This window comes from Arvicola amphibius, chromosome 4 (genome assembly GCF_903992535.2).
Source record: "Arvicola amphibius chromosome 4, mArvAmp1.2, whole genome shotgun sequence".
Classification (NCBI taxonomy): Eukaryota; Metazoa; Chordata; class Mammalia; order Rodentia; family Cricetidae; genus Arvicola; species Arvicola amphibius.
Window position 1 is genome coordinate 44,640,594 of NC_052050.1, and position 21,216 is coordinate 44,661,809.

A 21,216-nucleotide genomic window follows, 5' to 3' on the forward strand; every position below is an offset into this window, starting at 1 on the left:
CCTGTGGCTCACAGCTGCTAGAAATCAGTTCTCCTCCCCCTCAAACTATCCGTGTCTGTCTTCCTTCCATTCTCCTCCCCCTCAAACCATCCATGTCTGCCTTCCTTCCATTGGGCTTTTCCTTCCAGAACAGCAAGGTGTGCGGTAAGAAGCTGAGGATGGAATTATCTCACCAAAACGTCTTTAAGATCTTCTGTGTCAAGCATGGTGTGACTTTAGATAAAACCCAGAATCTTTCTGAGCCTCAGTTTACCCATGTCAATGCAGGGATAGTGACGCTAGCTACCCCACAGGGTGGCCATGTGGATTTTACCATAAACAACGAAAGTTGGTTTCCTGCCTTCTTTCTCCAGCTTAAGACCTTGGACTATGAGCAGAAAGGACAGAAGGGATCTTGGGAGATGGCTCAGTTGGCAAAGTGCTTCTGAGACGTAGAAAGGGTGGGTCCCTGGGGATGGCTGGCCAGCTATCCTAACCTAATCAGCAAGCCCAGGTCCAAGTGAGAGACTCTGTCTCAAAACACAAGCTAGATGACTCCCGAGGGACAACCCTGGAGGTTGACCTCTGGCCTCCACAAGCATGCACACACATCTGCACACACACACACACACACACACACACACACACACACACACGAACAAGACAGGGAAGGCGGGGCCAGGCTGTTTTATCGTGTGTAAAACCAAGGCCTGGAGAGAATGGTGACTTGCCCACAGGAATGCCATGAATTGTCTGTGGAGCCCCAATGACTACAGGATCCCCAGGACCACAGCCCAACCCAGTGATTGACAGGCTGAGTAGACTGCTTGGCTATTTGGAACCCCTGAACTCAGCAGTACACACACACACACACACACACAGGGAACACATATGTTCAGCTTTATTTCTTTCCATGCCAAGAAATACAGAGTCACTAGTGAGTGTGGTGGGGAGGGGCCGGTTCTTGCTGTTCACCAGGATGCCAAAGAGAGGCCAGGTCAGTGCTCTCAGCCACTGTGTTCATGCAGCTGGCCCTGAACCGAGACAGTGTTGGGACAGCAGCACCCCTGTCCCTTCCAGCTTCGTGGGAACCGGGTTGTGAGAGATCCCTTTCTCAGTCTTCTTCCATCCCAGTGGCTCTCTCCTCCTGCCCTGTGCTCCCTTCTGCCCAGGGAACACCCGGGAACCTCTAGGCTGTGTTTCTGGAACCACGGGAAGGCTCTCGGGTTTCTCTTGCCCAAATGGAAGAATGTTCCAGCTAAGCCGTTCCCTGATGCAGAGACCCCAATTGTTCCAGGCTAAAGTGTGAATAAGTGTGTGCGTGTGTGACGGTGTGAATGACAGGCCTAGTGTGCACTTGTGACTAGGGGATGGGAAGGACTGTCTGGGTGAGGGGGGGACTCCAGCAATGCCGAGGTTGAAGATAAAGCTGCCTCTGCCTCTTCTCCCCTTGGGACAATCCCTAGACAGTGTCTTTCCTTTCCCAAAACTCGACTCCCAGTGTGTGTGTGTGGTGGGGGGACTTTAGGAGACGCCCACTCAGGATCAGGAGCCTGTGACAGGCTGTTTCCATAGACAGTACATCTCCCCTGACCCACTTACTACCCACAGGAAATGGGAACATCTCTAGTTTGGCTTCAAAAATCCCATAAAGTGTACATAGCCAGTCCTTGTTTTAGGAATTAAGCCCAAGTTTATTCCCCAAATAGGAACCTGATTTAGGTGCACCAACGCTAGTGAGACGCTCCCAACCCCTCAATCCTCCCAGCAACCACCCTTGTTGGGAGCCCCAGAGCCTCTCTTAGCAGCCAGAGCTCTGTGCTAAACTGCTCTGCCCAGTGTCATCTCTGAGATTGTAGGGAGCCACGCAGGGAACCCTGGGAAGGAGGTATCAAGGTCCTAATTTTGCTCAGAGGAAATGAACTTCCAATCTCCAACCAGTGTGGTTGTGGCTTTGGACCTGTTCCCCAGTAGCCCTAGCTACTGGGCAGGGGAACCTGGATCATTTCTCCCCTCCCAGATCTGAGCTGAAGATGGGGGTGGGGGGTATGGCATTGGTTAGTAGGGGCTCAGAGCAAGCAAGGCCAGCAGGTGAAGCCCCTGTGGGCACAGCCTGTGTGCTGTGCCAAGCAGAAAACTGGAGACGCACAAAGGCAAAAAGCAGCGGCTATTTATCCAGAGGGCTCTGTCTAGTTCCTTTCCTGTGTTCCACTAGGTCCTAAGACAGAGGCTGTAGCTGGGCTCTTACTCCCTGTCCCAGTCCCCACTCTCTAGACCGAACCTTCAGCTGGGCCTTCCCTTCTAGACTCCTGGGAGTCTGGATCATGAACTAACAAGCCTTCCTAAGATTCTCTAGCCCCCTCCCTTACAAACTGCAGCGAAGACTCCTGAGAAGCTATGAGTCAGAAAGTCCGTTAGGAGTCTCACAGTTACCTCTAGGGAAGGCCTTTGTTGCTGTGGGTGGCCAGAAACACATGGTCAGGCACAGAGCATGCCTTAGAGCTGGGCTAGCAGTCTGAGTCAGAGTCCACCTCAGCTCTTCTGTGTAGGACTCCGAATGCCCTATAGAGAGCCCCTGGGTCACTAGGATGGGGTACCAAGATGGAATCCCAGACCCCAAAGAGAGAACTCAGGCTCTGTCCCTTCCTCATGGCTGACTGAGATCAGGTCAAGTTCTAAGACTTCCAAGTTGGTGTCCCAAGCTATAGCACAGATGGGAAGTAAGAGGCAGACTCCATAGTTCTGGAAGATGCTCTCGAACCTGAGTCCTTGGTGGAGAAGCATTGAGGCTGAAGTTCAGTAAGAGCGCCAGGCGCGCCATGCTATCCCTACCCAGGCTTCAGTGGAAGATTTCCATATGGCTCTTGCCTCTTTGCCAGTGGGTATCCAGGGCCCATGCTGAGTGACAACTCCACCTTTGGGCTCAGGCTAGGACCGCTGTGGATGCTCAGCACAAAGCGTGCGAAGAGTCTGTTTGCTCTCCATCAAGAAAAATAGAAAAGACAGCGGCCCAGATTGTGCTCGTGTCCAGACACCCAAGGTGTGCGGCGCTTCTTTTGTGGCTGTGGGGCTAGTTTTCTTCCCATTCTGGCAGTTTACGCTGCGTGTAAGTCCCAGGAATCGTGGGGATGAGAAACAAGCCTGAGAACTGAGGTCCAAAGGCGAGTCATGTGTCTATGAGAATTCAGCCTCATTATTCATTGGGTTCCCGGCCAACTTCATTCCAGATTTTCCCTCCCATCTGCCACGGCTGACAATGGAGTGATGGAGAGGTTTCCCTCTAAGTTTGTGCTTTAGGAGTTTGGGAACAGGTGGGGACTTGACAGCCACCATCCTGTCCTCTGTAAAGTGTGGGGACGTGTGGGTTCGGAGCTCTCCAGCCAGCTGGCATCTGCCTCTGCTAGAATCAGCTCCGCGGTTACTTCTGAACTGTAAAGAAAAGAAGGGTTACGGTGAAGCGACGCTGGGAACACTGGGTCTTCAGAGCCTTGACTTAAAGTCATGATCCCGTGATGCATTGTCTCTTGGTGGGAAATGGTAGCCAGGATGAGGAACAGGGTCAGCGACATCTTTGGTTTGGGGCTCTTATGAAAGAACTCCCACCAATAAGATTTGTGGCTTTGGTGATTGGTTAGAGAATGGTCATGTGACACTAACTGGACCAATTAAAATCAACCCTGTGACCTTGAGTCTGTTGTTAGAGGTTATTTATTTATTTATTTATTTAAGTTTTGAAGAGAGGGTCTCACCAAGTAGCATTGGCTAGTCTGGAGCTTGCCATGTAGATCAGACCACTCGCCTCTGCCTCCCAAGTACTGAAATTAAAGGCACAAACTACCACACCCAGTCTTTAGGCAGCGTCTCATATAACCCAGGACTGCCCCTAAACCCTCTGGCCTTAAACTCCTGATCCTCCAGCATCCATCTCCCAAATTCTAGGATTATAGGCACCTGCCATAATGCCCCACACATCACTTTAAAAAAAATCGCTATGCCGAGCAGTGGTGGCGCACGCCTTTAATCCCAGCACTCGGGAGGCAGAGGCAGGCGGATCTCTGTGAGTTCGAGACCAGCCTGGTCTACAAGAGCTAGCTCCAGGACAGGCTCCAAAGCTACAGAGAAACCCTGTCTTGAAAAACAAAACAAAACAAAAAAATCGCTGCCTAATTACTGGACTGCTTTGCATGTTTGCCTCTCCCAGAACACTGTTACCCCTGGTGGTTGTCACCTGCCGTCATAAGGAGAGAGCCTGCCTAGAAATGAGGCCAACACACTGAAAGCTGCACAAGAGCATGAGACAGACTCCTGTCGCTTCCCTCCGAGTGACTAGATGCAGCTTTATACCACACTAGGGAAGCCCATCCTGAAATGTCTTTATGAAAGCTACAAACCAGAAGTCCAGGCATAGGATGAGTCAGAAAACCCACTTCACCTAAATGGTCTTGACTGAAGTGGAAGGGCTACGGCTACACCCTCACCACTGCCCCGCCCCCGGGCTCTCTTTGCTCCGTGCCCCTGTGCCTCACCTGTGAAGTTGACAGTGACAGCCACAATGATGATAACGATGCCCAGGATGATGAAGGTGATGCTGAGCAGCCGTGCCAGGCGCCCCAGTCTCCGTGCCCCATCCATGTCCCCCTGCTGCACGCTACTTCGAGACTGCAGAGAGAGGGCAGAGAAATCTCAGGAAGCTTGTCCCTCAGTCACCGGGAGATGGAAGTCATACAGCGGCCTTGTGAACTTCCAGATACACCTCACCCTTCCTGCCACCCACAGTGCAGGACGCTCCTCCAGGACACAAAAGCTGGGCTTCTTGTGCAGACCCCCCCTCCCAGGGGACTGTGAACAAAGAACCAAGGAATACCAGATGTTTTTTTCTCAGGGTAGTGACAGGGTTTCTGGCTTCTCTGCTCCTGCGGACACCTCCCAAGTGCAATTTCACAGCTACGTGGGGACTAGAAGGCAGCCCAGTGATTGTCTCTACTCTCAACATGCCTGATCCCCTTCCTCCATGACCCCTCCTTGCCACAAAACCAAGCAAAGACACTGGCGTCTCTCCTAGTTCCTTTCATGATGGTGACCTGGCTCAACACAGCCCACCTTTGTGAACCCACAAGAAAAGACAAGCTGGGTAACTCTGTGGCTCTCTTGGTAGTGAGCATCAATTCTCTGGGACCCAGTGAATCTGGTGAAATTGGTGAATGTGGGTGGAGTGGGGACCGTAAGGATAGGAGGCCCCTGGATTAACCCTGGCTGCCTTGGTAGGAGGTATATCCAAACATTCGCAAGGGGGATCCTGGTCCCCTTCTCTAATGAACCAAGGCTATCTGCCAGCCAGGGCTGGCTCCAGGTCTTCAGGGTCCTTACCCTAGAGTCTCTCTGTCCCTCCTGGGCTTCATGTCCTTGCCCAAAACTAGGCTGTCCAGGCACAGAGGGTTAACCAGGTTGTAACTGCTTTCAGGGCCACAAACTGAAGACTTTTTCTCAGTACTTCATATTTGAAAGCACAGAGTTCATCCAGGCAGGACACTGGTCCAGGTCCCTGGCCATCAGAGATGAGACTGAACATGTGACCTCTGTCTCTCAGCCCCTTTCTATTTTTCTTTCTATTGATCCAGCAAGTCCAGGCATAAGATGAATTTGTTTTGGAGTTTGTAATGCTAAGGCTAAAGCCCAGGGCTTTGCCTGTGCTCAGCAAGCACTCTACTACTGAGTTGTGTCTTCAGCCCTTAAACACAAACACACACACACACACACACACACAAAGGTGAACTTGCAAGCAAAGAAAGTGTTAAAGAGGAGGCACACATGACATATGAGAGCTTATAAAAGAGGAGAAGCAAGGACTTCTGGGAGGAAGGGCTTCAATGTTGATGTGAAGGATGGGTGGGAATTGCATAGACCCCTTCTATAAAGGAAGACAAGTGGCCCATAGGGCAGATGTGCACCATAGTCACTGCCTGAGCAAAGTAGGAGGTGCCAGAAAAAGGTCAGGGTGCCTAGAGCTGACAGAGCAGGGATACGAGACTAGAGGGTGGGAAGGGTGTCTTTGTTAGCTACTGGTGTCTTCCAGTAACTTCCAGAAGCCCTCCCAAAATGTGTCTTGGTTCAAGAAGCAGCTGGAACTGGTAGAGGAAGGGCAGGGGATGGAATGATTGGAAACTCACATCCAAAAGGCCCCTCCGCTGTCAGTGAGGATCAGAATGGAGGTGGAGAGAGCATGGGGTGGCAGTGTATGCCCATCATCCTAGGGCTCAGGAGGCTGAGGCAGGAGAATCACCAGTTAAAGCTTAGCCTGCATGTCATAGTGATGTCCTGTCTCAAGAATGATAACTTTTTAAAAACTGGAGAGATGACTCAGTTCATAAAGCACTTGCTTTGCCAGGTCCACAGCAGCCATGCACAGAACCGGGCATGTTGGTATGCCTGAGCACAAGGGTCAGGTTTTTTTAGTCTGTATGTGTGTGTATCTGCGTGAGAGTATGCCATGTGTGTGGGTGCCTGTGGAAGCCAGAGAGGGCATTAGATCCCCTGCCGCTCAAGTTACAGGCAGTTTTGAACTGCTGGGTGTGGGTGCTGTGTCCTCCGGAAGAGCAGCAGGTACTCCTAGCCACCAGGCTGTCCCTCTAGCCTCTGCACAAGGTTTAATATGGAAGCTGGAGTTTAAAACTTAAACGTGTGTGTGTGTGTGTGTGTGTGTGTGTGTGTGTGTGTACACCAACACTTAGAAAATGGACAATTAAAAATAAAAAGTGATTCAAACTCCTACAAAAATGTGTCCATTTAGCCAGGTGGTGGAGGCACACCTCATTAATCCCAGCTCCCCAAAGGCAGAGGCAGGCGAATCTCAGTGAGTCCAAGGCCAGCCTGATCTGCAAAGTGAGTTCCAGAACAGCTAGGATGCTGCACAGAGAAGCCCTGTCTCAAAAAAACAGACAAACAAATGTGTTCATTTAGCTCTGTCGAGACAATGAAAAGTTGGTAAAACTTAGGTTAAAATTTAAATTGCTAACTCCAAAAAAGAACAGTAAAGTGGAAGTAACTAAGGAAGACACCAAAATTTGACCTCTGGACTCCACATGTCCATGCACACCACACACACACAGTTCAGAGGCTAGGGAGATGGCTCAGTGGGTAAGAGCACTGGTTCCTTCTCCAGAGGATCCAGGTTTAATTCCCAACACCCACATGGCAGCTCGTAACTTTCTGTAAGAGTTCCAGGGGATCTGACACTATCTTCTGGCCTCTGAGGGTGATGCATGAATGTTGCACACATGTACACATAGGCAAAATACTATACATGTAAAATAATTTTTAAAGTTATTAGTTGCATGCCCATCAGCCCAGCATTGGGAGAGGAGGTAAAAAGGCAGATAGATCCCAAGCTCATGTGCCAGCCAGTGTAGACAGAACAGTGAGCTTCTGGCTCTGTGAGAGATTCTGTCAAAAGGCAATAAGCAAACAATAGAGGAAGACATCACAAGTTCTCCTCTGGCTTCCACGTGTACACAGACCTGCACACAAATGTGCATGCACACATACACCACACACACACTCTGGCTTCCACGTGCACATACACCTGCACATAGATGCTTATGCACACATACACCACACATATAGTCTGGCTCCCACATGTACATACGCCTGCACATGGATGCACATGCACATACACACCACACACAATGGTGGCTGAGATAGTCCCATTGACACAGATCTCAAAGGATTCACGTTATCCATAGAAAAAGTCTCAATTCCAGTAAACTTTACACCCTTACCACTCTTCCACAAGCTCCAGGAGGCTGCGCTATGCTCCCTGAGGCACCTTTATTCCTTTCCAATCTCCTGCTTCTTCTGATCCTATGTGGCCAAATCCTCCCACCATTCAAGGGTGACACCCTCTTCCATGAAGCATGCCAAGATTCTTCCACCTCTGGAGTGTAAAAACAAACTCCCCCACTGATGGGAAACTTCAGCCAATCACATTCTGTTTAGGGTGTGTCCCCTTGGGCCACAGAAAAACAGATAAAACATCCAGGCTCCTGGATCGCTGGAACCCTGGTTTTGTAAGTTTTCCTTACAAAAGAGAGGGACTGACGTCATGGGGGGATTTCCAGGAAGTTCAAGGTTAACAATTTTAGGACTGTCTGCTGAGGATGGTGTCACACACCTGTAATCCCAGCAGCTCAAGAGTCAAAGCAAGGAAGGTGGAACATTCAAGGCCAGCCTGGACAACTCAGAGACTGACCCTGTCTCAAAATAAAATGTTAAAACGTGTTCAGTGGTAGATCACTAGCCTAGCATGCACAGGACAGTGGATTCAGTCCCCAGTCCCCAGCACTGCAGAGTAAGAGAGGAGAGGAAGAAACTCTGACGTGGCCTTGGGTAAGTTCCCAGGGCTCGAAGCTGTAAACCATATGCGCAGGGAGGGCACAGGAGTGACAACAGGCTTTGCCGGGGGTCAAGTAGCAACTTGGGAGAAACAACTGTGCGAGCAGTCATGGTTCAGAACCATGGAGAGAGACTAGTGTGGTGGCCAGCATGAAAGAGGTGGGAAGAGGAAAGGTTCCTACCCACCCCACCTGGCTTAGTCTTTCCCTTATGCCCAAAGGCACAAGTCCCCAAAGCCCAGCTATGCATGTGCTTTTGGGCCTGGGAGATGCTAGCACATATCCCTGGATGGGACTAGGCACATTTGCCCTCTAAGTAGATGGATGCACAAATGAACAGACCTAAGCCTGGCAAAATGTGCTGCTCCCACGACACACTACTCAACTGGCTATAGAGCATGCCTAGGAGAGCAGCAATGCATGAGTGATTATCTAGCACGCATGGAGCCCCGGGCTCTGCTCCCAGCACCACATAAACCAGACAGAGTGCTACACACCTCTAATCCCAGAGTTTGTGAGGAGGGGCAGGAGGGGCAAGAGTTTAGGGTCGAGCTGGCCATGTTGGTTCATGCCTTTCAATCTAAGCACCTGGAATTCTGGGAGGCAGTTATCTGTGAGTTCAAAGGCAGTTGGTCTAGTAGTAAGTTCCAGGTTACCCAAGACCACATAGTGAACCTCTCCCTCTCCCTCTCCCTCTCCCTCTCCCTCTCCCTCTCCCCCCCCCCACACACACATTCAAAGTTGTCTTCAGGCTACATGGAGTGTACAAAGCCAAGCTGGGTTACATGAGACCGTGAGGCATGACCCATGAGGCACTGTCATGTGTTATAGGAAGAACCCACTTGGCCATCCTGTGGCCACCACGACTGCAGATGGGGGTACCTTCCCAGAGGCAGTAATGCAATGTGGGACCTGTTCATTTTCAACTGGAAAGAGTCAGAAATGACCATTCGCAAGGGTTTTATCCTTTCCCCTGGCCTTGCAGTTTCATTTAGTGTCAGTAAGAACAGGGACCAGTCGGTCCCCTGCATTAAGCGTCTACTGTGTGCGGGTTTTGTTAGGCGCTGCAGGTGCAGGTTAGCTCATTCGGTCCTCCCAACAGCCCTGCGAGATGGGTGTTTCTACTGTGCCCACTTTAAAAATAATATTTATTAATTCTCCGAGACAAGGTCTCATGTAGCCCAGACTGGCCAACAGCTTGCTGTGTAGCTAGTGTTGACCTTGAACTCCTATCCTCTTGTCCCAAGAGCTGGGATAAACCAGCAAGTGTCCCGTGCCCAGCTATTGGCTTGTTTTATCCGTGTTGCTCGTAGAAGGCCCATTGCCTGGGGTCTTATTCTGCTGACAGGAAGCCTTGCTACAAGAATGTGACCATTTCTCAGTCTGTCCTATGTTGGAGACTGCAGGCCCTCAGACCCTGAATTTTCTGCAACCTCTTGCCTGCCAGAGTAAACAACTTGTTTTCTTGTGCTTGCAGCTGCTCTGGGCACGAGACCCTCATGAGTTCCTGACAGCAGGGGAGTGGTTTCTGGTAGGCTTGCAGCTGAAAAATCCCGAGAGCTAGGGTGTAGCCAGAACCTTATATAAGCTGCCTTGGAACACAATAAAATGGGCATTCTTGGGCATTCTTGTTTCAAGGATGGCCCGTGTCTGTGTGTGTGTGTGTGTGTGTGTGTGTGTGTGTGTGTTTCAATCTCCAGCCCCTTGCTCAGCTCGTGAACCGGCCCACAGTGTACCGCCTGAACTGTACAATCCTACTTGTCAAATCTGCCCCCTCAGAGGATCATGGAGCTTATGGAACATACTAGAGCTGGGGCTGGACATCTGTAACCACTGCTCTTCAGACAAAGTCACTGACCCCACCTCCCTGGCCGCAGTGGGCCCTGTCAGAGCCGTTTGTCTTCCTCTGATGGGCTTAATAGAACGGGTGGATAACTAGGAGGAGGAAGATGGGTGAGAGGGGGCATGGCCCTTCCCTACACACAGCAGAGGGGTTGGCGTTCCTGGAAGTGTCCTCAGACCCAGATATGGGGTGGGACTATGAGACTATGAGAGAAAAATAGGTTCAGTTTCCAGCTGATGGGCTCTCTACCAGCTATGGCCATGGGTCATTCATAGAATCCTTCTGCAGCCAGCAGCCTGCTCTGAGAGGCTGCCAGTGCTGAAGCCAAGAGCTTGGACCTGTATCTACAGGGAGTCTAGTATCTTCTCCACTGCCTCCTGCGACTTGTTACCTGCTGCTGCCAGGACGGACATAGTATGGAATCATGGGTGATTATCTGACCCTATCATCCCTGGGGCGTGGAAGTGGCTCAGAAGATAGACTGGTTTTGAAGACAGAAGTAGCTGCAGGTGCACCCAAGAAGACAAGAGGTGTGGTTGGGAGGAACAGCTGCTCTCCTTCAAGGCAGCCAGACTGGATTCCAACCCTAGGCTTCCCACTTCCTACCTACTTGTCTCTGCATTTCAGGGTTGGGTTTTTTTCTTTTTCTTTGTTTGTCTGTTTGTTTTTCATCTGTGCCATGAGAATGATATTAGCACCCAGACCTCACAGGAATACAGTCAGGGCTGAATGAGATAATACATCTAAACCATTTGGAGCTGTGCCTAACACTTAGTAAGCATCCTTGGATTTTAGTAACTTCATCCTTCAATTTCCTCATCCCTGGTCCTGATGCTTCCCTTGGACATTCATCTTCACAACTGCAGCCCACCCCTTGCCATAACTCCTCTGAAATCTGGACCACAAGCTTTTCCCTTAGCCTGTTACGCTGGTGGGACCTGCCCTTCTCTAAGCCCCTGACTGTAATCTCTGTTTCTCAGCCAGGGTCATCACCTGCTCCTTGTCCAGCCCAGCTCTTCTGCGTGACATCTCAACCACTCTTGCCCACATCTGCTTTGCCACCTGGCCCTGGTCTAGTGGCTCTTCTGCCACTCAGAGCCCAGTGTCTACAAACTTATACCTCATGCTGGAGCAAGTCACACTACCATGGAAGCTGATGGCGGTCCCTACCCACAGTCTCTAGCCTCAGCGGAGCCATTATCTCTTTGTCCCTGGTCACATCCCATCCCCTGTGCCACAAGGCCCTTTTTGCTCAGCAAATGGAGACACTGCCTTCCACTCCCTGGGAGCTCCCTTTCCTCTCAGTATTTCTCCTCCAAGGCCTTTCTTCCCCAGAGACCCTGCACACTCTTCCCTTCGTTTATGCCTCTCCACCCAGACACCCAGAATCTAGGAATGGCCAGCCCAGCAGACATACCATTCTCCTTGAACCTATCCTCTCCAGGGCATTGGGCACCTCCTGGCCTCTTCAGACTCTGCCCTTCATTCCTTCCCTTCCCTCTAGCCTTGTTTGCATCTTCTAGAGTCTCCTTCTCAAACCCCTTTTCTGTCTTCTCCTTTCAGGAAGTGCTTTTTTTTCTTTTTTCTTTTTTTGGTTTTTCGAGACAGGGTTTCTCTGCAGCTTTTTTAGAGCCTGTCCTGGAACTAGCTCTTGTAGACCAGGCTGGCTTCGAACTCACAGAGATCCGTCTGCCTCTGCCTCCAGAGTTCTGGGATTAAAGGCGTGCGCCACCACCGCCCGGCCAGGAAGTGCTTTTTGTATTTCTTAATTTGCTTGGTTTGGGTTGGGTTTGATTTTTGAGACAGGATCTTGTTTTGTAGCACAGGCTAGTTAACAGGACTCATTCTGTAGACAAGACTGACCTTGAGACTGACCTTGAACTCATGGCAGTCCTCTGGCCTTGACACCCCGTGTGCTAGGATGACAGGCCTGTGGGCTGCGTGCAGCTTCACTCTGTGAATATGGATGGTCCCAGCTAGCTTTGAGAATACGCGCCAACATCCCTGAGTTGGAGGCTGAGCACATGCTACACACACACACACACACACACACACACACACACACACCTTTGTGCTCTTCCTTCTCAGTCCATCCAGAGCTCAGACATCCCCATCCCTTCCTGTACATGGGATCCCCTTCCAGTAACCCATCAATGCAATTTGGAGTCGGTTTTACAGTATGAACTGACCACATTGTGCATCAATCTAAAACTCCCCAGGGACTCTTCAGAGGCTTAAATTCCAAGAGTGAGTCCCTGCCTTGCAACAGCACCCAGCACACTCTAGTCCCCTCCTGCAGTGACAAACAGCAACCACTTACCTTCGCCATCTACTCTGCTCCGTAAGACAGGCGCAGTCAGCCGTATGAAGGAGGTTTCCTGTACTACTAAGTTCCTTCAAAACAAGCCACTGGCCATTCAAGACGAGTAAATAAGTCAGTAATGAATCAAATAAATGAAAAGTCAGTGAAGCCAAACCTTAAGGGGTTCCCAGAAGCCACATCTGCTCCCTGCCAGTAAGCCTGGTCCAGCAGTCAAACCTCTACTACTCTTTCTGCTGCTGTTGCTGGGGATCAAACCCAGCACCGGCACATGCTGAGCAACTGTTCTATCACTGAACAATAGCCCCAGCCCTTTAAAAAACTGGAAATTTTGAGACAGGGTATTCACAAGTCATTCAAGCTAGCCTTGAACTTACTCTGTGATTCTACAATCCTCCTGCCTCTGCCTCCTTGGTAGTTTGGCTATAGGCCTGCACCATCAGGCCCACTGAATGCCATGCTCAGCTGGACCCTTCAGTCTCTCTTATCCCCTCCCCCAGACCTTGATGGAAATCTGGCCACACTGATGTGTATGCTGCCCCACAGATGACATATGAAGGCTATGTGTGTGAAAGCAACCAGTCACAAAGGGCCAAAGGGCCACATGTTATACAGTTCCATTTTTGGTGTGTGTGTGTGTGTGTGTGTGTGTGTGTGTGTGTGTGTGTGTGTGTGCTGGGGATTGAATATAAGGCCTTGAGCAAACTAAGCAAGTGCTCTACCACCGCGTTACATTCCCAGCCATCTTGCTTTTTGAGACAAGGTCTCTCCCTGCTTGGAGTTCGCCAAGTAGCCTAGGCTGGCTGCAAGTCCTAGGGACCCACCTATTTCTGCTTCCCCAGCACTGGGATCACAGATGTGTAATGTTCAGCTTTTTTTTTTTTTTTTTTTTTTTTTTTTTTTTTTTTTTTTTGGTTTTTCGAGACAGGGTTTCCCTGTAGTTTCTAGAGACTGTCCTGGAACTAGCTCTTGTAGACCAGGCTGGCCTCGAACTCAGAGATCCGCCTGCCTCTGCCTCCCGAGTGCTGGGATTAAAGGCATGCGCCACCGCCGCCCGGCAATGTTCAGCTTTTTAATGTGAATTACGGGTTTGAACTCAGGTTTGAACTTGCAAGGAAAGCACTTTACGCATTGAGCTTGCTCCCCAGCCCAATGCACTACAAAATTTTTGTTTGGTTAGTTGTTTTTGTTTTTGTTTTTGTTTTCAAGACAAGATTTCTCTCTGTAGCCTTGACAATCCTGGAACTCACTTTGTAGACCATGCTGGCCTCAAACTCAGAGATCCACTTGCCTCTGCCTCCCAACTACTGAGATTAAAGGTGTGTGAAACCACTGCCCAGTTTATAATTTTATTGTTAAACTAAAAGAAAGTATTTTGAAAGTTTCTACAGTAAGAAAATAATTAATGACTGAGGAGATATCTATGTTTAACCTATTACATATGTTTATATGTTTAATATTTACACAGTGCATATAATGAAATAATACATGGCATTTCATCGGTGTATGTATATGTATTGTTTTGTTTTGTTTGTTTGTTGAAACAGGGTTTCACTACGTAATCCTGGCTGGCCTTGAACTCATGGAGATCCTCCTGCCTCTGCTTCCTGAGTGCTGACTTTAGAGGTGTGCGCCATCACACCTGGCTAGTTTTTGTTTTTTAGCTGGGAGGCAGAGGCAGGAGGATCTCTGAGTTCATACAGCAAGTTCCATCCTGTCCTGGGCTACATATGAGATAGAGGAGCAGGGAGGGGGAAGGAGCCCATTACACCGTGCACTTTAGGTGGGTGAGTTATAAGATATATGAATACATTAATAAAGCTATTTTGGAAACCCCATTAGCAATCAAAGCGTGCGGTGACCCTCTCTTGTCACCTTAGCACTTGGCAGGGTGAATTAGGAGAACTGGCATGAGTTTGAGGCTAGCCTGGGCTATACTGCAAGACCGTGTCTCAAAAATCCAAAAAGTAAATAAAGCCCACAGTGGCTTCTCATCCCCCAGAAGGGAGACTCCCTGTGACACTTAATCCCTGTGACCGCAGAACACACTTATGTGGGGCGGGGCTCTGTTCCTAAGCACTTTGTGAGGATCCATCTCTGCCTCTCACTGCTCTTTAATGCATTATGCTTCTGCCCACTTTGCAGATGGATAAACTGATGGGAAGTTGACCAACTTGCACAAGATGACTTAATTGCCTTGTGTTTGTGTCTAGCTAGCTGGGCACTTGTTACAGTATGTCGTAAGGACCTGTTTAGAAGCTTCTCTGGTTTCTAAAAAGAGAAGAAAGTACCAGAGATAGGTCCAGCGGTCTCACAGGTCTTCAACCTGGCTTCTTTTGGGTAAGGACAACTCACCCTGCACCCAATTCTCAGAAGATACTTCTAGAATCTGTCCCTCCTGTCTCCCTTCCTGGGACCTTTCCCTGTAACCAAGAAGTTGGCTCTATCCAGAGCCATTAGCTACACCCTGGAGCCCGGCGTGACCCCCAAGTACAGCAGGAAGTTTAGTGGGCCCTGCCCAGGACTCTGCCTAACCCTGTCTCTTGAGATGCTGCCACTGCCCCCATAGCTTGTCAGGGGGCTCTGGATCCTATGGGAACCTAGTGGGGTGGACAGAGGTGTCTGAAGAAGTACGGTAGGAGTGACCACAGTTCCTAGTGACTTGGTAACCAATGACTCAGCAGTAGTGTCTCTCCAGAGGAGACAGTGTCACCCCACCCAGGTTTCTGACTCTAACGGGCCTGTTTTGTCCCCCTGCCCCTAACCTCATTATGAAAGTCTCTGTGAGCTCTGTAAGTAGCCGCCCTTCCCAGTGACTTGGCTTGAAGACAATCTAAGACAAAATATTCAGAAGACTAGCTCACATGAGCCTCCTTGGCAAGGCTGGTCATACCCTTTTACTTGTGCCCAGACCTCCAGCAAAAGCCCGCTGGTGAAATCTGGGAAATCAGGAGATCCAGAACCTCAAGAACTCCATTATGCTCCAACCCCCACCACCCTGACAACCCATGTGCCCCAAGGGAAGTCAGGCCCCAGGGCTCCCAGTGCAGCAAGGCCACTGTGGCTCTTGGAAACAGGCTGGAATAATGCCCTGGTGGCCCAGGTGGCTTGCCTCTCCTGGGGCAGTCAGAGCCCTTGGCCCTCTTCTGCCTGCATTCTCTTTTGATACAGAGTTTTCGAACAGGCCTCCCTACGCCAGAAAGAAAGGAAAAAAGGAAGGAAGAAAGGAAGGAAGGAAGGAAGGAAGGAAGGAAGGATGGAAGGAAGGAAAAAGGAGCAATCAAAGACCCTCCCCCCAATTTGGCTGGCTCTCTCTTCTGCAGAATTTCATCCAGATATACCCCTGGGTCTTCTGCCAGAAGGGTCAGGAAGCAGCCTACCAGTGATACCCAGAGGCGGACATGAAGAACAAGCACACAGAACTGAGCCTTAGGTCCCTCTAGAAGGGAAGTTGGGAGATGAGGGTTTTCCACCAAGGTCCCAACATCCCATTCTTCTCTGCACTTTAAGTCCCTTCCCTGAAGACATGGCTGCCACGCTGGGGCAAACCCAAACCCATGCCCTGAACAAAAGCACAGGACTTACCATGATAGAAAAGATGAGGGGAATGAGGTTGAGGGGCCAGACCGGGCAGAAGCAAGAGGCAATGGCAAGGATCAGGTAATCTTTGGGGGCTTCTTGATCCTGGGCATAGGAGGTGGTGGCAACAGAGGATGCTCGTCGGGAGCTGGCCCGGGAAGGGGAGCCAGGGAGGGAGTGCTGGCGGTGCCCCTCAGAGATGACCTTGAAGGGCAGGCTGTGGCCATTCTGCTCCAGGTCCAGAGCCCCTGACAGGGACTTGGACAGATTCAGGGCTTTATCATCTTTGTTCTCCACTTTGGTGAGAAGCTTCTCCATCTCGGGCAGCTCCAGGGGCGAGGTGGAGCCTGGGTCTTGAAACGGAGGCTGCACCGGGTTGGCCATGTTGGCTTGGGCCTTGGATTTCTTCAGGTGCAGGTAGGGACAGGGACAGCGTGCTCCAGAGGGTCCTCAGCACACCATTCCCCAGTTCAGGTTTCAAACCTCCAGGGCAAGAGTGGATGTGTATTGTGGGGAGCTGGGGCCCAGCTGGGTGCTGGAAGACTCGGATGAGCTTCTCAAGACCAGCAGGGTTCACAACTGGAGTCTGCTCCTGCCGTTGCTGCTGCTGCTGCTGCTCCTGCTGCTGCTGCTGTGAGAAGCTCCCAGGAAGCTAGAGGCTTCAGCTCCGTTCAAGTTTGAGGCCAACTTTGCTGGAGCTGCTGACTGCACAGATGGGCGGGGAAGCAAGAGAAAGTCGGGAGGGCAGAGAGAGGAAGAATGCTCTTCTCGCCTCTCTAGTGAGTGAGACAGAGGCTGAGGCAGGGAAGCTCGTGTGTGTGTGTGTGTGTGTGTGTGTGTGTGTGTGTGTGTGTGTGTGTGAGACACAACCTCCCTCCCTCTCCACCCTCCTTGGAGAGGCCTCTCTTTTTCAATTCCCTTCTCCCCAGAGAATCACCCCAGCAGCATCTTGCCTCTGGCCCGGCCCAGCCCGGCAGAGTCCACAGGGACTTGGACCAGCCTCTGGTTTCCTCTGCAGTCCCACACCTGCTCCTCTGGGCTATGGGCTTAGATAGAGAAAAAGACAGGGATCACCGAAGCAAGTGCCTCCTGCTTCTCCTCCACTAAGCAGGCTTTTGTGTGTCCCGTCATCTGTTGGCAAGTGCTGGGCCCTGGGCCCATCCTTTCCCATCTAGGCCTTCAACTGCCCTGGGCCCATCATCTCCCCTGGCCTTCACCCTCAACGCTTATCTGGGGAAAGAGACATGATGGCTGTGTGGTTGGTCCCTGGAGGATGGTAGGACCTTAAGCCTAGGTTCCTAAACAGCTCACCAAGGGCCATGAAGGGGCCTGTGGGGTAAATGCCTCTCTGTCTCACGCCTTCCATGGCTTATGGTGCCGAGCTGTAGGCAGAGCCCCCCATTGGGATTTCTCTAACAGACGCCAGCTCTGAGCGTGCCCTAGGCTCTGCCTGGCTTCTAGTTCTTTCTCCTCTGTTTCTACTCCTCCATTCTCTTTATCTTGTTTCCTTTCCCTTGCCTGTCTCCTTGTTTTGTTTCACCAGAATGACCTAAAGCCACCAAGGGTACACAGAGAAAGTATAGCTTGGATGCAACACACGAAATCATTTAAAATTCCAGGGTCATGCATGATGTGGGAAACCAGAGGTGGAAGCACCGCAGAGATCATCAGTTCAAATCTATTGTTTTCATAATTCAGAAATAGAGGCTCATAGAAGAAACTCTCATCTCAACATCATCTCCGTCAGATGGCTTTCCCTGGCCTATGTCCTGGGGCTGGGGAGGGGCAAAACCAGCCACAGGGTGGGGTGGGGGACCAAAACCAGCCATGGGGGTCAGGGAGAAGGGGGGCTAACAAAACCAGTCACAAAGGGAGGGAGCAGGGGGATGACTTTGGTTGGTTTCAAGTTTATTTCCAAAATATTGCTCCTAGCAGAGGCAGAAGGGGAGTTTGACTTCACAGAGAGCTGGCAGGAGGAAGAGAGGAAGGGAGGGAGGAAAGGATGCCAGACCTGAGGAGGAGACACACGTGGGACCTGCCTGAAGGGGCAGACTGAAAGCACACCTGGGAACTAGTAAGTTTAGAAATTCTGCGGAATTAAGGTGAATTTTCATGTTCAATAAATGAAACTATATTAAATAATTTTTTATTCAAGGGTTAGGCATGGTGGGTAAAGTGCTTGCCAAGAAACGGTGGGGCCTGAAACTCACACAGGCCCCACCCACATGCCAGGTAGGAATGGCGGCCACCTGTGTTCCCAGCTCTTGGGAGGCAGAACCAGGATCCCCCAGCTTGTGGATTAGTGAGGTCCTGGTTCAGACAGAGCTCAGACTTCACATAGAAGGGAAAGACACTCACTGTCAACCTCTGGCCTCCTCCACATCATGTGCGCAAACTGATGTGCACCAGCAGACGTGACCATCCCCCACACATATACATGCTTTCCACCCCATGCCCATACATATAAGTATATAATATTCAGTAAGGCAAAGTCATTGTTATTTGCAAAGGCAGCCCTCTAGGGAGACACTTTGTCCATCTCAGACCTCAGGGTGACTCTCTCATCTCAAGTCAGGAGGATGGCAAGGGGAATGAACTGGGCAGGCGACCCTGCCTAGGAGTTTGGGGAACTAAGCTGATTAGTTTCAAATAGAAAAGGCTGTCCAAGGCAAGGAAATGAGGTCCCTGGCAGTGATGGGGCTCCTCTCATCAGTACTCAGGTACAAAGGAGGCAGGTTACAATGTGGGAGCTGTCCCTTGAATAAAGGAACGTAGACCCAGCCCAATCCAAACAATTCGTGACTCCCAACACTTGAAATGTGACTAATTTAAATAAAAATGTGCTGGTAAAAAGAAATATTTCAAGTAAATAAATATTGGAGGGAATCAGACATAAAAAGACCTTTTTGACTTAGTAAAAGATACAAGAAAAAATGGAATCAAGATGCCCCCAGAGTGGTCTTGGGCTGGAGCAGGACAGGGGCCTGATGGGCTGGAATGGGGGGGACCACCAAGTCAGGTTGACCCGTGTCAAATACTGAATCTGCAGTGCCACCTAGTGGTTGATACTGATAGGTGACTGACCAGAGTTGGAGGTGAGCAGAGTAGATGGATGTTTTGGTACTCCCAGAGGACTCCAACCTGGCCAGTGACATAGTGTGCTGGGTCATTATGCAGTAGTCCCAGATAGGGTCCCTTCCTGCTTCTGCCTCCCCAGAGCTGGGGTGACAGGGCTGTGCACATCTGGTTTACATGGGTACTGAATGCTGAGCCCAGATCCCCTGGTATTCACTAACTAAGGCCTCTAACACATGGTGGGTTTTTTTCCTATCTCCCCCCACCCATTGCCCTTTCTTCTTAAAAAATATTCTTATAGCTGGGCAGTAGAGTTGCACGCCTTTAATCCCAGCACTTGGGAAACAGAGGCAAGTGGATCTCTGTGAGTTCAAGGCCAGCCTGGACAGGCTCCAGAGTTACACAGAGAAACCCTGTCTCAAAAACCAAAATGAAAAAATTCTTATTACATTTGCCTACTTTGGTGGTGGTGGAGTGCATGTATGTGCCGTGGTGGTGGTGGGGTGCATGTATGTGCCGTGGTGGGGTGCATGTATGTGCTGTGGTGGTGGTGGTGTGCATGTATGTGCCGTGGTGGTGGTGGGGTGCATGTATGTGCCGTGGTGGTGGTGGGGTGCATGTATGTGCCGTGGTGGTGGTGGTGTGCATGTATGTGCCGTGGTGGTGGTGGGGTGCATGTATGTGCCGTGGTGGTGGTGGGGTGCATGTATGTGCCATGGTGGTGGGGTGCATGTATGTGCCATGGCAAACATGTGAATGTCAGAGGACAACTTGCAGGAGTTGCTTCTCTTCTGCCACTATGGAGGCTCCAGAGGTCAAACTTAGGTTGTCAGGTTTGGCAACACGTGACTTTGCCAACTGAGTCATCTCCCTAATCATTAACAAAAAAAATATTTTTTTGTTTTAACTTACTCCATATAAAAATGGGTTTCAGAATTTTAATATAAAGATATTGGGACCTAAAGAGCTTTGAAGTGTGACCCACTCCTGTTCACGTGACCCAGCCTGCCTGAGGAGGAGAGTGCTGAGCTGTCTCAGCTGGACAAGTAGAGTGCTGAGCCTCCTGAGCTGTGACGGCGCGAAAAGTACTGAGACATTTGTACTCTCTGCCTCTGACAGGCTTAGTGGCACCGGCTTGTGAGCTCAGCACTTCTGAGACTGAGGCAGGAGGATGGAGAGTTCCTAGTCACCCAGGATGATACAAGCAGGTGCTCTCAAGAAACAAGACAAAAACCACACACACACACACACACACACACACACACACATGCTCACACTCACACACACAGTAAAAAAAAAAAAAAAAAAAAAAAAAAAAAAAAAAAAAAAAAAAAAAAAAAAACTGGGCCTGGTGGTGCACACTTTTAATCCCAGCACTCAGGATTTAACAGGCTGAAGAAATGGTTCAACTGTCAAGAGCCCTTGTTGCTCTTTCAGGGGAGCTGGGCTCAATGCCCAGCATGCACAAGGTGGTTCACAACCATTTGTAACTTTAGTTCTAGTGGATCTTCTGATCTCTTTGGTCACCAAGCATATACATGGTGCACATACATACATGTAGGCAAAACACACACAAAATGAATAAATTACAAAAAAATAAGGGGGCTGGAGATTGTGTGTGGCTCTTGGATTCAGAGGACCAGGATGCAGAGGACCGGGATGCAGAGAACAGGGATGCAGAGGACAGGGATGCAGAGGACCGGGGTGCAGAGGACCAGGATGCAGAGTACAGGGATGCAGAGGACCGGGATGCAGAGGACCGGGATACAGAGGACCGGGAAGCAGAGGACCGGGATGCAGAAGACCGGGATGCAGAGGACCAGGATTCAGCTCCCAGAACCCATATTAGGTCGCTCACAACCACAACTCCAACTCCAGAGAATCTGGCCCCCTCTTCCGGATTCTAAGGGCACCTGTGCTCATGTGTTCACACCCCCCCACACACACACATGATGAAAAGTAATATGAATAAAACTTTTTTAAAAATTCAGTCAAACTTTTAAAAGTACCAATACTTCTACTACTACTAATAA

The 21,216-nt window shown here is 50.2% G+C and overlaps 1 protein-coding gene across 1 annotated transcript; it reads right to left on the reverse strand.

The window, feature by feature from the left end:
* Positions 1-999: 999 nt before the first annotated feature.
* Positions 1,000-16,492, reverse strand: Trarg1 (trafficking regulator of GLUT4 (SLC2A4) 1). The gene is made up of 3 exons (XM_042054877.1): positions 16,115-16,492; positions 4,506-4,638; positions 1,000-1,277 (listed from the first exon to the last, which is right to left on the reverse strand). The coding sequence occupies exons 1-3, from the start codon at positions 16,490-16,492 to the stop codon at positions 1,000-1,002; spliced, it is 789 nt and encodes a 262-aa protein (XP_041910811.1).
* Positions 16,493-21,216: the final 4,724 nt, after the last annotated feature.